Source organism: Agelaius phoeniceus, chromosome Z (genome assembly GCF_051311805.1).
Source record: "Agelaius phoeniceus isolate bAgePho1 chromosome Z, bAgePho1.hap1, whole genome shotgun sequence".
Classification (NCBI taxonomy): domain Eukaryota; kingdom Metazoa; phylum Chordata; class Aves; order Passeriformes; family Icteridae; genus Agelaius; species Agelaius phoeniceus.
Window position 1 is genome coordinate 24510562 of NC_135303.1, and position 15724 is coordinate 24526285.

Here is a 15724-nt window from a genome sequence, read left to right on the forward strand (position 1 = left end):
TTCTGTTCCAGGGCTTATTTTCAACAACAGTAAAGGTTATGCCTACACTGGAATTTTCCAACATAAAGAAAGTTCTCTAATACTGTGCCTATTAGAAGACCTTTAACCAGCTTTGTGAGTGTATGGAGATATAGGTGGTGACCTGAGTATTTAATTCAAATTTCTGGAGACAACATGGAAAATGGCAATGTGAGCAAGTTATTTCCATTTTAGTGTAGGTATGGCAGTGCTATGATACACCTGCTGTCAGGGTCATTATTCATGTTAACAAAAATCATATCAACAATTGTTCTCAGCATTGTACCTTCTTGAGCTGTGCAATGTGAATATGATAAAGATGTCCACATTTTACTGGTAAAAGTGTCTTTCTTTTTTTAGGATTTCAGTAATAGCGTATCTGGAAATATCAAGAAAAGTAATCTGAACAGGAACTCCTCGTATGTATCATTAGTATGTTAAGATATTCACCACAGGTTTTCAGAAAGAGATGTCTGTAGTGTCTGCAGGTTTCCATTTCAGTTCCGCAATATACTCAGGATGACAAATTCCTGAGACATGGAGAGTTAAGGCCATTCAGTGTATTTAAGTTTATTTAAAGGAAATCTTACTAATGGAGATCAAAGAGATCCATTTAAAAAAGTGTATGATTTTAGGTGGAATAGACACCCTTTCTAATTCTAACAATAATTGAATTTTCTAATTCTGTCACTAAGATGAGAGCTGGACCTGATGATTTACAAGGTATTTTCCAGCCTTAATGATTCTGTGATTCTCTGGTGATTCCATGGTTCTATGGCCATAGCATCTTTAATTAGCCCTTTTTCCAATCTAGTTAGCATGAAAAACTGTATTTTCTTTTGCTGTGCAATTGCATGTTTTATTTTTTAGTAATTGCAATGCTAGCATCTCCTGAAAACTTCTCTCATTGACTGATTCATCTCTTTTGTACATTTACTAAATATTTAGCTCAGTTTTCTTCATGCATTTTCAGAAGTTATAAAGCTTTGATTATATTTATTAAAAGTATACTGGTTTCACAAGTGGTTTCCATTTTCTTGTGATGCTTTTTTTTCCCAGATTGATTAATCATTATCATAATATTAGTAGGATTTTTGCTACATGCAGAGCTATCTTTATGTTCCTTTTCCTTCCTATTTTCATCAGTTTCTTCTAGACTTCTGTTTTGTTTTTGGTTTTTTTTTGGTTTTTTTTTTCTTTTCAGCACTGAGCAGGTAATTAGTAGAAGATACTAAAAAGCTGTCACATCTCACCATGGGGAGAAGAGTTACTGGGGGTTTTATGCATACTCTGTGTGTGTTTGGGCCAGAGGAGCAGGGTTGGGTGTTCTGCTGCTGTTGTGGGTTTGGGGTTTTTAGGGTGTTTTTTCTTTTTTTACACCCCACCATTTATAGAGAGTAGACAAACTGCACACTTACCAGCAGGATGTAGGGGCTGTTGAGTGGCCTGAATCTGTTGCTTAGTCTGTTGTCTTCAGTGGGATATCTCTGGTCTATGGGGTGAATCACATCTTCTGTGCTCTGTAACAAAGACTGCTTTAATGTAGCAGTGCTTTTGCAATCAGACTTGTTAATCCAAAGAATCACCAATTCTTATGAATTTTAAAAGTATGTTCTTGTACGAGGAATGGTAATGACAAAAGTAACTGTTAATGCATCTCAGCATTGACTAAAAACGAGCAGTTGTGTGTGTGATTGAAAACTCTGTAACTGATACTGCTATTGCAGTGTAAAAGATATGAATAGCAGTGCAGACTCAAGAGCAGTTCAACATAAAGCAGAGAAAGAAACACGTAGAGAAATTTGTCAGTTCTTCAATGCCTGAAGATTGTTTGCTCATGGCTTTGTTGAACAAAATTGCACTGAGGGTTATTTTGCCTTAAGATTGCTGAGTCACATATGATCCATGTGTACTAGTTTTTGCTTAATGACAGAAATAAATGCTGGATTAAAATATCAAATATTTGCTTTTAAACAGATTGAGATCTCCAGAGGAAACTGACAGTAAGTTTTTTATTGGTTGTCATTCATTTTAATTCCCATCTGCAATTCTCATGAAGACAATTCTGAAGCACAAAATCCAAAAAGAAGTTAATTTACTGTAGTTGAAGATTATAGCACAGACATTGTTTCCTGTGTTAATTTTTTACTTTAAAGTGAATGATTTTTTATGAGAAACATGTTGTTCTCATAACAACTGCATAATCTTAAAAGAAAAAGATTTATTTTCACTCTAGTCTGACCAGTAATGTTGTCCTTTCAGCAGGAAGAAACTCTTTAAGATGCTGCTGCTTTGATCCTTAACAGTCCAAGTGATCTCCTGGGTTAAACCAGGGTGTATGTCTGAAGTTATAAGATTTTTAATGTATGCTTGATTTTTCAAATTGCAATTATTTGTAATACTTCTAGTTGGGTTGTCTACCTGGAATTGCGAAATCTGTGAAGGACTGAATTTATTATGAAATGCCTAATGAAGAAATTCAAGGTTTTAGTGAGGAATCAGTTTGCTCCTCAAAAGCAGAGTGCTAGTGTGGTATTTGTTGTGTTTTTGTTCATATCCCAGTTTTCCTGGCATGACACTTAGCCGTAAGAGGCTGAGCAGCTGGCACCTATCTCTTTTTGAGATTAGCTGTGGTGCAGGAATCAATTGCTCCTAGTCTTATCTCCACTGCAAGTGATGCTCTTTGTGGGTCCATCTGTGCCCAGAACACTGCAGTGCTGAAGCATTCCGCTGCAAGCAAACTGAGTTGTAAGGCTGCTCTCTAGAGCACACCATTCTTTTGATTAAAATCCAGTTTTCCTATTCTCAAAAGGCCCCTTTTCATGTTTTGTTTTTTATGCAACACGCAAAATGCTGCAAAAGTAGATGGGTCCAGCAAGAAAAAAATCACAAGGGACTTTGAATCACTAAGAGGAGTGAAAAATGCTGACCCTTCCCCCAGTATCCATAGATGTTTTCATGTAAGATCTCTTTAACTAGATAAGGGACTAAAAGCAAATGGAATACACCAAGAAGAAAAGTGTAAAGTTCAAAAAATTTTGGTGAACATTGTTTTGATTATGTAATTTTTTGAAAATTAATAGTAGTACAGTATATATAGATACTGAAATCTGGCATTTTGAATTATGGTTTTCCAGGACAACAAAATTATTTCATCTGATTAATGAAAATGTGTTCCTTTTTCTTAGTTGTATTAAAAAGGCTTTTTTATAAAGCAAACGTTTTTGGACCAAAATTGATCTGTCTGAGCATATGTAACCACCAAAAATGTTTGTCTGCTTATATTTTAACAGCACTTTGGATGCTGTGGGTTAATGGGAAAGTATTATTATAGTTTTGGTGCAATAGTACAGTTAATGGAATACTTAATGGAGGATGGAGTTGGAAAACATGTCTTTGGGAGGCCATGAAGCACAGTGGATAGTAAAATGCTTTTGATATCCATGGGGTCTAGCTGGCTTAACATGTCCTTGAGGTTAATATATGATTTTCTGCACAATTTCCTTGAATAAATAAGTCGTCTGCCTACATTACACTGACAACTGAAATTTGGCAGTATACAGTACATGATAAAGTAGTTAAATCCCATATTTAAAGTATATTTGGCAGTATACAGTGCATGATAAAGTAGTTAAATCCCATATCCAAAGTAATTCTCCTCTTTAGAATGCTGAGTCAGCAATTCTGATTAATCTGTTTTGTGACAAACTCTGGGATGGAAGGAATTTAAAAATACTGCATTTGTGTCTGCTATAATAATTAATACAACAATCTTTTAAACATTATTTCAGATATCTTCTCCTGCTTGAAAACATCTCAAGATTTGCATCTTCACTACTCAGGTAAGCAGGAGACACAAGAATGACAGCTGAGGAATTTAAAAAATTAAAACAAACATTAGTTGTCCCGTTGTCATCCACTGTGATTTTCATTTTGAGGACTTGCACAATTGCCCACTGGTAAGAAGGTTCTGTCTTAATTCATGTCTAACACCCCAATGAAAGGATTTTTGATTTTTTTTTCTGTTGATAATTGCTTCATTCTGGGTATTTATGGCAAATCCAGAGCAGAATGTAGATAATCACTTTCAAGATATTAGTGGAAATCATGAATACAAGTCAGCTTCCTGAGCAGGCTGAAGAGGCACTACTAGTTTGTTTATAGCTGTCAGTCTCCTCACACCTCCCAAACCCTCCTTGGTACTTTCTGGAGTTCTTTTCTTCAGTTAATTGGTCCTGTACTACCTAATCTGTGTTTGTATATTTATGAACTCCCGAAAATCTGGCAGGGAATAAATCTTTGAATGTTAATTTCCTGCAGTCCTGCGTTTCCCCAGGCTGAGTCTGCACGGATTTTCCCACAAGGCCTAGATGTCAGTTTTCCAGGAGGAGAAGAGAGCAGAAATTGCCAGTAGATGTCACCATTGCCCACAGGACTTGGCCTCCGGGACAGGCAGGGCTGGAATAAACCAAAACGGCTAGCAGCCTTCTTAGGTCCAAAATGTAGAGAGTTTTCACTGGGAATAACACCTCCTGGCTTGCAATCAACTGTAGAGACATAGTTTCTCTGGCATGGTGGCATTGTTGCAGGTATTGATTTGTTGTTTGTCAGGCGGGCTATTTGAATTGATGTTGGATTTTTTAGCACAGATGGAAGCGGTTTCCCTTTTGAGCTGACAAATGTCTTCAGAGGTTTTCAGTGTATGTTTTCTTTCTGCAGGAAAATTAGGACAGAATTTAGCCAACTAGGCCCAAAAATCCTGCAATAGAATTCTGTACCATTTACTGCTTTTGTGTTATTCTTGCTACCAATTTGAGAAAGCAAATATAATCCTGCCTCTCTGCAGTTTTATACCCAAAAGAACTAGATCTTTGTCCCAAGTTTGGCAGCTGCTGCATGTCCATGTCACATGGCTTCTCAAAGTTCCAGAGAGACTGCTGGCAGGGTCTGACAGATGGTATGGATTTTAGCAGCTCCTCTGTTCACATCCTTCTTCCTGCTATGCATGGATTTCATGATCAGTGTGCTCTTAGTGCAGCACCAAAGGAAGATCTTGTTTTTCAGTGCATGCTCCAACACTGTTCAGACATAGTAACCAACTCCTGCTGAATTTGGTATGTGTAAACAACCTTAAGCTGGAGTATGAAGTACAGATCTTCTCAAATGGGGACCCCAGTTCATAGGGTGGATGTGTCATGGGTGCCCTTTGCTCTGCCCTTCTGGACTCAATAATCTCCAATTACATCTTGCTTAAAGAGGTAATCTTAAAAGAAGGATAGCTGCTGACAAACTCCCTAAGTTCCATAATCTCCAGAGTTTGTTACCATGGCTTTTTTGTTCCTCTGCAAAGAAACACAGCTCTGCTGTGGTTAACTCTCTGCTTTGGTTCACTCTCTGCTTTGGGCGATACTTTTGCCTTCATCCATTGACAGTCAGAACAGTGGCATCCAGGTTGCTTCCTACTTCTAGGAATGCCTTGTTTTACATCTCCCTCCCCCTTCCTGATACCTCAGTCATGGTAAAGACAAATCCATAAGGATTTGGTTGGCTCTCTGAAGTTTTGAAGGTGTTTGCCTGAGAAATATGCTGCAAGTTAGGGAGATATAACAATGTTACTGATGGTTTTTTTGGCAAGAAGCCTGAATGAAGAAACAGTACTCTGTGCAGGGGAACTCTGGATTTTCCTGTCATACCTTGCTAAATCTTCAGGTGCTTCTAACCCTGACCAGACAGACAATGAAGGCAGCTGGAGTCAAGGCATCTCATCAGCACAGTGTGAGTGTGTGTTGCTGTACTGGAGTTGGCAGGAGCAGGATGCAGAAGCAGCCCTTTGTGAAAGGAGGAGGATGAGAAGATAGCAGAAGTCCTTCTAGGCAGGCTGCAAGGGGCTTTCCCAGAGAGCCTGCTTCTTTGGAAGGAGGGAATTTATGAACAGGGTGAGATACGATGGGTCGGTATCCGGCCAGATGGGGTCATGGCTAGGTCCTGACAGTTATTCAGTACCAATTCACATAATTTTCTGGTGATGGAGAAGGGAGTCCTTTCATGTTGGGGTAGTGGAGGTTCACTTGTTTGTTGGTTTCTGTGTAGTGAGTATTCATGTGTGAATTGTTTGCCTCTCTTGTACCCTCTGTTATTAATTCTGCTGCTGTTACTTTCACTTTCCTATTTCATTGCTGTTTCCATTTGTCAGTTCCAGTAAATTGACCTTATATAAACCCATGGTTTTTAACTGTTGTGTCTCCAATCCTCTCCATTCCACAGCTGGGAGGAGAGGGAGGGAAATGAGCAAGCAGTGTTTGGTCTGGAATGTTTCAGTGGGAACAGTGATGTGGGGAGCACCATTCCTAAACCACAACAACCTTATTTGGTGTTTCACGTGAAACATGAAGAGCTGAGATAACCACAGATCTGGTAAGAGTGGGTGGTAAACAAGTACTTGTTGTATTAGGTATGTCACAATGCTGTAACCTAACCCTGTATGTTTCAGTGTAGGCACTATGTGCCCAATGAGGTGCTCCTTTTTGATGCTGGCAAGGGGGGTTATTTACAGACATGAACGAGATGGGGCTGCTGTGGAAAGTGCCTCGAGCTGTTTATTTTTCAGCATCAGTCTCATTACATTGGAAGCATCAGTCTCATTACATGGGAAGATGCCAGCAGCTCACAATCCAGGCAGCAGGCCAAGAAACTTAATGTTACAACTTACTTTATAAGCTTCTTGACCAATCACACAAAGCAAAAGCATATTGACAGTAGTTCAATCACCATAAACACACATACCTTTGGTTAAAACAATGCTTGTTTATTTCAAATACAATACCTGCTTGTGAGGCTTAAAACGCAATGCACAGAGCTCCATTATTAAGCTTTAACCTTCCTAATATCTTGCTAGATAAACTTTCTGCAGCTTAGGGAGCTATTCAGACAAGTGTTAATACACAGGCCATTGTTGTATTTGCCATTGCCTTTTCTACAGTTTAAATAATTTTTCTGACCTAACTCATGGCTGTTGCTTTAGCTCTACTCACAGTCCTGCTGTATCTGAGGCCTGCCTTTTGCAGCTTTCCCCAAAACCCTCTAATTTTCCCTCTAATTTTGTGGATTCCCACACCTTTTCAGAGCAGGGAGAGGGATCAGGATTGCTTTGTTGCTGAACTGTGTGATATCAGCTTATGAAATGATAACTTCAAGAGCAGTGAGGGTCATTTGTGATGTATATTCAGTGTTGGTCTTCTATCCTTACCTCAGGCACTGCCTTTAGGAAACCATTAACCATGTCCTGGCCTGTATCAGGCACAGCATTTCCAGCTGGTCAAGGGACATGATTGTCCTGCTCTGCTGTGCACTGGTGTGAGGTCTCACCTTGAGTTCTGTGTGCAGTTTGGGCACCACAACATGAAACAGACATTAAGCTGTTACAAAGCATCCAGAAGAGGGCCATAAGGCCTGGAGCAGAAGCCTTGTCAGAAGCTGCAGAGGTCAGCAGCTGTCTGTTGAGCCTGGAGAAGAGGAGACTGAAGGTTGACTTCACTGCTGTCTTCACCATCCTCATGGAGGGAAGCAGAAGGGCAGGTACTGATCTCTTCACTCTTGTGACCAGTGGCAGGACTCAATGAACTGGCATGAAACTGAGTCAGAGGTTAATTAGTCAGGTTTGAGCTAGATATCAGGAAAAGGTTTTTCACCTGGGGAGTGTTTGGGTACTGGAACAGGCTCCTCAGGGAAGCAGTCATAGCACCAAGCCTGACAGAGCTCGCAAGAACTTGGAGGCACACAGTGTGGCTCTCAGGCACAGGGCCAGGATTTGGACTTGATGATCCTAATGGGTCTGCTTCCTAATGGGTCCCTCTGCATATTGTATGATACTGTGTTTCTGTAATAATTGTACCCAGTCTGTGAGCAGAACAGGGAAGGATTATTTTCCCCAGCTTTTCACTCCTTTTTCCTTCTTGAGACCTGTTACAACAGCTTTGGAGGATTTTAAATTCCCTTTGGATATTACGGAAATCATGCTTTTGTTGCTAAGTCTGCCAGGTCTCTTCAGTGCAGTCTTACACCCTGATTAGAAGAAGGGATTCTTAAGAGGGCCTTTCAGAGATCTACCCTGAGGGTGGATAGTCATGATTGGTCTGTGATGTGGGAGAAAATGGGCCAGCTTTTGAAGGATTATTCTGCTCCAATGGCTTGGAAGTTCACCCCTGAACAACTACAGGACCCTGTTAACGTGGCAGAATATCTGAAAGAAAAATGCTGTGGCAGTTACAGAGAAACAGAGAGTTCTGCAATGTCCAGGGCCCTGTTTACTCTTTATCCGACACTGCTCTCAACACTAGACTGCACCCTCAGGGGGAAGAAGAGGAAAGCAGAACAACAGGCAATGTGGCCACTCAAACTTCAGCTGAACCCCAGGAACAACCCATGATGGTACCAGTTGTTCCTATACAAAAGAAGAAATTCAAGCCCAGACAAGTTTGCATACTGAAGAGGAAGCAGGGCCCTCAGAATGGGAAGAAGAAATGGAGAAAATCATCCCCTAGCTACAAGGTATGTGAAAATTTTTCACCCACCAGTCAGGAGAGTCCCTGCTGACCTGGTGGCTCTGGTGTTGGTGTATCACAGCCCATGATATGAAACTCTATGGTAATGCAACCAATCAGCTGGGATCCCTGTCCCAGGATGTGGGCATTCACAAAGGGATTGAGGATAGAGCAGAAACTCTCAGTGGCAACTTCTGTCAAGTGTGAGGGAATGGTGACTACCTAGCTCTGGCAATACGAAGATCATCTTTTTTTCCACCCTACTGGCCTGCACCTTGGCTGTGGAAAGGTCTCTCTGGAGGACCTCTCTGCCACTGAGAGAGTCAACATCTCCTTCCATTTTTTTTCATCTGTGAATTTGCCTAGTAGTCCATCAAGCAAGATGAAGAGGAAATTTACCATGCCTTACCAGTATGGACCAGAGTCTCTGCTATTGGGAGCAAGTACCCCCATACTCAAGAGAGGGTACACACCATGAGGCAACCTGGGTTTTTTCTGTGTGTGACCATGGAGAGGGCACGAAGAAGTGGGATGGAAAACCCACCTCTGCCCTAGCAGCTGAAGTATGTGAGTTGAAAGGAAGAACAACCACCAAATGTCACTCTAGTTTCCAGAATGTCCTCAGACAGAATAGGAGGGCTGGTGTTACTTTCAGTCCTCTTGAAGGGACTTTCAGCTTGTATTTACAAGAAGTGAACCGTTCTTTGACCAGAGTTAGAGGGGTCTTTCATTCAGCCAGGTCCTTCCTCGTCCAGGGGAAAGGGACAATCAGATCTCTTGGACTCTGTGGATGTCATGGCCTTGGCTCATCAGACTCACAAGAGTATTGGGCTTTAGTTGACCCCAGAGTACAATGTACCTTGATGCCATCAAGATATTGAGGGGCAAAATCCATTTCTATTTCTGGGGTGACGGGGTGATCCCAACACATGACTGTACTGGAAGCTGAAGTGACTCTGGTTGGGAACCAATGGCAAACACGCCCCACTGTGACTGGCCCAGAAGCCCTGTGCATCCTGGGCACAGATTGCCTCAGGAGAGGGTACTTCAATGACCCAAAAATTAGGCTTTTGGGACAGCCGTAGAGACAGAGGAAGTTGGGCGACTGAACCTCTTGCCTGGTCTCTCAGAGGACCCCTCTGCTGTGAGGTGGCTGAGGATTGAAGAAGAACAGGTACTGATGGCTGCCACAACAGTGCAGTATCAGCAATATCACACCAACCAGGACTCCATGACCCCATCCATGAGGTGATTCTTGAGCTGCAGAGTCAGGGAGTGGCCAGCAAGACTTGCTCACTCTTTTATGACCCTAATTGGCCAGTGTGTCAGTCAGTGGAGAATGAAGACTGACAGTGGACTACCACAGCCTGAAGGAAGTCACACCACCACCGTGCACTGCTGTGCCAAACGTGCTGGAACTTCAGTGTGAGCTGGAGTCCAGGACAGCAAAGTGGTGTCACCATCAATATTGCAAATGTGTTTTTCTCTATTCCTTTAGCAGTAAAGGGCAGTCCAGTTTGCTTTCACTTGGAGGGGTGTCCAGTACACCTGGAACCAGCTGCCCAAGAGGTGGAAATACAGCCACACTATTTGCGTTGGACTGATCTAGACTGCTCTGAAAAGGGAGAGGCTCCAGAACATTTGCAATACATTAATGAGATCAACTTGTGAGACAACACAGCAGAGGAAGCTTTTGAGAATGGGGAGAAGATAATTCAAATCATCCTGAAGGCCAGTCCTGCCATAAGTCAAAGTAAGGTTTAGAGACTTGTGCTGGAAATTCAGTTTTCAGAAGTAAAATGGCAGGATGGACATTGTCAGATTCCAATGGACATAGTCAGCAAAATAGCAGCTATGTCCCCACCAAGCAGCAGCAAGGACACACAGACTCTCCTACATACTGTGAATTTTTGGCAAATGCATAGTCCATATTAGAGTCAGATTGTGAGTTCTCTCTATCTTGTGACTCAGAAGAAGAATGATTTCAAATGGGATCCTGAACAACAACAAGCTCTTAAACAAATTAAACAGGAGATTAATTTGTAGCAGTAGCCCTTGGGCCAGTTAGGACTGGACAAGATGTGAAAACTGCTCTACACTGCAGATGAGGAGAATGGTCCTTCCTGGAGTCTCTGACAAAACGCACCCATGGAGGCTTGAGAATGATCCTTGTGGTTCTGGAGTCAAGAATACAAAGGACTCATGGCCCACCACACTCCAACTGAAAAAGACCCTGGCAGCTCATGAAGATGTTTGAGCTTCCTCAGAAGTGTTTGGCACCAAAGCACAGCTCCTCCTGGCACCCTGACTGCCAGTGCTGGGCTGGATGTTCAGAGAGGAAAGTCCCGCCACGGATCATGGCACTGATGACACATGGAATAAGTGCATCACTCAGATCACACAACAAGCTTCAATAGGAAATCCCAAGCACCCAGGAATCTTGGAAGTCATCACAAATTGGCTCAAAGATGAAAATTTTGGAATATCTTTGGAAGCAGAGGAGGGAAAGGTGACTTGTGCTGAGGAGGTCCCAGCATTTAACCAGTTACCAGAAAATGAAGTTATATGGTCTCTTCACTGATGTTCCCTGCTCTATTGGAGGGTGCTCCCATCAAAAACAGAAAGCTGCTGTATGAAGTCCTACACGGTGAGTCACTGAAGCTATGGGGGGACAAGGTGCATCAAGTCAGGTCACAGAGCTGAAAGCCATCGAGCTGGCTTTAGATATTGCTGAATGAGAGAAATGGCCAGTGCTGCACCTCTGCACTGACTTGTGGATGGCAGTAAATGCCCTGCAGGGGTGGCTGGACCAATGGAAAAAGATAAATAGGTAGTGCAGAGGTAAACCCATGTGGGCTGCTGAGTTCTGGGAAGACACTGGTGCTTATCAGAGAAGCTGCTGTAAAAGCACATCGTGTAGATGCACACACCCCCAAGGGCTGGGCTGCTGAAGAACATCAAAACAATGGACAGGTGGATTGGGCTGCTGTCATGGTTTGACACTGGCACAATGCCAGTGCCCCCATGAGGGTACCCTCTCCCTGGTTTCTGCTGTGAGATGTGACCAGGAATAAGCAAAGCAGGCTTCCACTTAGAAATAAAGAAAACAAAACTTTATTAACTACACTACGACTATATATAAAAAGGAACACACAGGAAAAATGAAAACCTTAAAAATACATTTCCTCTCCCCCCCACCAAATTTCCAATACAATACATCTATTCCCCAAATCACCAACTCTTGGTCCAGCACCACCCTTCAGACAATCCATCCTCAGTTCATCAAGAGAAGAAGAGTCCTTCTTGTACCATGGGCTTCCCCTGGAAACACAGCTGAAGCCTCGTGTGTTTCTGTGTCACTCGTGGCACCGCCCAGAGTATATCTGCCATCGTGACCTCTTGCTCTCATGTCCAGTGCTCTCACCACTGAACATGGACCAGAGCTGCTTCTAGGGTTGTCTTTTTAAGGATGCTCTGTCCCGTTCCAAAAAGAGCACAGTTTCACCTTTGGGACACCTGTCCCCCCCATATTTTTTCACCACCTGGGGCTGAGGGGTACCCACACTGAACCCTCTTGGTTCTGAGGCATTGCCTCCCCCTAGAATGCAGTCTCTGTATCACAAGGAACATGGTTCTGTCCATGGCTGTACAAAAAGAGTCCAGCAAAAGCCACTCCATCATCTCATCCCACTAGGATTCTTCTCTATTCTTCCACTATTTCTCACTCGCCCAGACCTCTCTCGCACTTGCACATTTCCTTATTCCATTTCATCTCTATCTCTCTTCTAGGAAAGGTTAATGTTCTGTAAAGTTTTCATTGTCCAAAAAAAGGGTTAAAAACTCGGACTCTGCCTTCTCAGGAACTCCCACAGCGGCCGGACACCTTCTCGCTGCATCCTCCTCCCCACTCTGCTTCTCCTTCTCAGCCCTGCTGCTGGCACATGTTATCAAGTTTCAAGGTAGCACAGTCCCAGGCACAGGCTGTACTCTCTCTCTCCCTTGGGGGGGCTGCCCGATGCCTCCTGGTACTTCTCCCACCCTTCCATCCTCAGGGGCCTCTTCACCTCCCCTCTCGGTCCAGGCCTCGGCCTACCTCACCCGGCCGCATGGCTCCCCTGCCCCGCCCAGCAGCAGCAGCTGGACGGGGGAGAGACCCGAACTCTTTCCTCACCAGAACCCAAGAGAGCCTCCCAAGGGAGAGCTCTACTTTTAACCCCGTGTTCTCAGAGGCAGATCCATGTCCTAATGGCCATGTTAGATGCCAATATAAAATCTGAACATCCATTGGCCCAACCATAGCATCCCAAAAAACACATTTCCTGTCAAACCACCACAGCTGTCAAGAATAAAGTGTCGTGGGTGGACCTGGGCTGGCATCATAAGGGTGATTATTTCTGGCTCATTGGGCCCATGACACCCCAGGTCGTTAGGGAAGAGATGCAGCAATACAGATGGGCTTGTGAGTGAGGGGTGGATTAACCATGGACACTATTAACCATGGACATTATTGATAACTGTGAAATGTGCTGAAATGAAAAGGGGATAAAGCCTCTGTGGTATGGGGGGATGATGGTTAAAATATAAATATGGAGAGGCCTGGCATTGTATTGCACATGTGCCAAGGCAAGCTCTATGTAGATACAATGAGAAAAACATTGGATGGCAGAGATGCACCCTGTGCCTCACCCCACTGCCCAGAACACTGTCTTGGCACCCCATCAATAGGTCAGTCAGACAACAGGGCCCATTTCAAAAATAGCTTCATAGAACTCTGGGTCAGAGAGTACAGTATCAAAATGGGTATCGTGTTCTCTGTCATGCACCAGCCTCTAGGAATGTTGAACAATAAAATGGATTGCTACAAACCACATTGGTGGGATTTTCAAATATTAGTATCTAGATTTAGCAAAAACCACCTGGTTAGTTAACACTAGAGGCTCCACCAATCGAGCTCAACCAAAAGCTTCATGTACTGTAGAAGGGGATAAAGACCCTGTGATGCATATAAAGAATATATTTTGGAAGTCAGTTTGCATTAGCCTGTCTCAAGCAAAGGCAAACCTACCCATGGGAATGTTTTTGTTCAATGACCTGATTGCTCTTTTGGAGAAATGTAGATGCATGGGGAACAGGATGTGTACCTGAAGGGGATTTGATTTTTGAGTGAGAACAGTCTGTAATGTCAAAATGTGTGTGTATTTTTGGTTGCTGAATGACACTGGCACTGTGTGCCATAACTACCATGGACAGTGAGTATGGACTGCTCCAGATACAGTGGTCATGAGCTCGTGATGAAGCTTGAAACCACTTGACAGCACACCAGCCCTCCTGCCCTGGAAGACATCTAGGACAGACAGAATCCACAGCATGGGCTCAAAGAACTCAAGAGATATCTTGGCCATTGATTATGGACATAGCAGGGCTTATGTACACATACATCTCTATCTATGTATATAGTTGGAAGGTGTGTGGCTTGGTCATGAAGGACGTGGTACAGAAGAAGGGTGTATCTGACTTCTTTTTGGCAAGTGACTGGAGTTCTGTGGAATCCTACTATTTGTATCAGCTAGGGAAAAGGTGTAGGTGATACAGGAAAACGAATCTGTGTTGAATTATCTTGACAAAATTTGGTAAACCTGAGTGCTTTCTGACTTTTAGCTAACCATCATCATGCATGGGAGAATAGAACTGAAGTCTTTTCTACAGTGCCAGTCTGCCGCAACTCTTTAATTCTCCACCGACTAAAATAGTTTCATTATTTGTTCCCCAAGAGTGTAGGAGACTTCCTTCTCCAGTTTGCTTTGGCAGAGCATTGAATAAAACAAACCTAATTTGCTTGGGTTGAAAAAGTGGAGTGCAGACCTAATTTCATGGCTTCTGGGTATCAAGAAATATCTTACTAAAGCAGCTCACCTCCTGCATTTCCTTCCAGTTGTTCTGGGGTTTGGTTTTGGTTGGTTTGTTAGTTGGTTGGTTTTAAAAATCTGCGTCTTTGTCACCAGTTAGTTCTCACTCATCACCACTGAAAACTCTCTCTTTTAGAATGCACATCTCCAGGGTCTTGCAGATGCTTACACCTAACCTGCCCCTAAATGGACAAGTAGTACAGCTGAGGCCTGAGGCAGTTGCATCCGGGTTGTTGAAGGGTGTTTGGTTTCTTAAAAGAGGAAAAGTGAAGAATTTATCTCCATTTCCTAGGGTATATTAACTTCTGAAATGTCTAAAGGAGACCTGGACTGTCAGCTGTCACTATAAATTACACTGACGTTAATCCTGTAGAAGAGACTGAAACCTGTTGAAGCCTGTGTGAGAGTAATGACTGAATTTGGAATCTGGGTTATGATTCCAGATGCAAAGCTTTAATGCTAGCTGAGTTTCTGGTATCTTTCTCTCCTGTTTCTGACTAGGACAGGGTTAATTACTTGCAGAAGCCAGCCAGGGGCCTGGCTAGGCCCAGAGGTTGTTCTCTACTATGTCAGGTCATTGCCAAGGCTTGGGGGGAAGGGAATCTCTTCTGGGGAGCAGGGGTCCCTTCTGGTTCAAGGTAGGTCTGTCTTGTCAGGGGTTTTCCATGTGAATTGTTCATTTTTTGTGCCCCTTGTCATCAGTTTGTTGCTGCTGTTCATTGCCTTATCTCGCTGCTGTTTCCAGCAAACTGTTCTTATCTCAACCCATGATCTTTAGCCTTTGTGCCTTCCGTTCTCCTCTGCAGCCCCAGCAGAGGCAAGGGCAGGGGGAGGAGGAAGAGTGAGAGAACGGTGCATGGTTTGACATGTTTCAGTGGGAACACCAGATTGGGGAATATCATTCCTGAAATACAACAGTGTGCAAAGGTGAGCTGCTGTCCGGGTAAAGCAAATGGTGATCAGATGTGACACAGTGTCACACTGCTGCCTCCTCCTTGACTTTGCACACTACAGTAAAGTGCAGCCAAGCATTTTTGAAACTTAGCCAGCTTGTTTATTCAATCTAGCAGTGAAATCTTTGTTCTTTGCAGCTGTTGAAAGAAACAACTTAATGAGACTTGCTCAGACCATACCATTTACACCAGTCCAGCTCTTTGGTGAGTACCAACTTCTAGCTTATGTTTGCTTTATAAATAGTTGATGCATTATCTTTTAAAAACCGTGTTTGAGAAATTGTCTTGGATTTATTTCGACAGTTCT

At 43.1% G+C, this 15724-nt stretch overlaps 1 protein-coding gene across 1 annotated transcript in view; it reads left to right on the forward strand.

Annotated features, from left to right (window-relative positions):
* TRPM6 (transient receptor potential cation channel subfamily M member 6) overlaps positions 1-15724 on the forward strand; it is an 83343-nt gene that overhangs the window by 56171 nt on the left and 11448 nt on the right. The window contains exons 30-31 of the mRNA XM_077172164.1: positions 3810-3860; positions 15556-15621. Of these exons, the coding sequence (XP_077028279.1) occupies positions 3810-3860; positions 15556-15621 (117 nt within the window). The remainder of the gene's footprint in view (positions 1-3809; positions 3861-15555; positions 15622-15724) is intronic.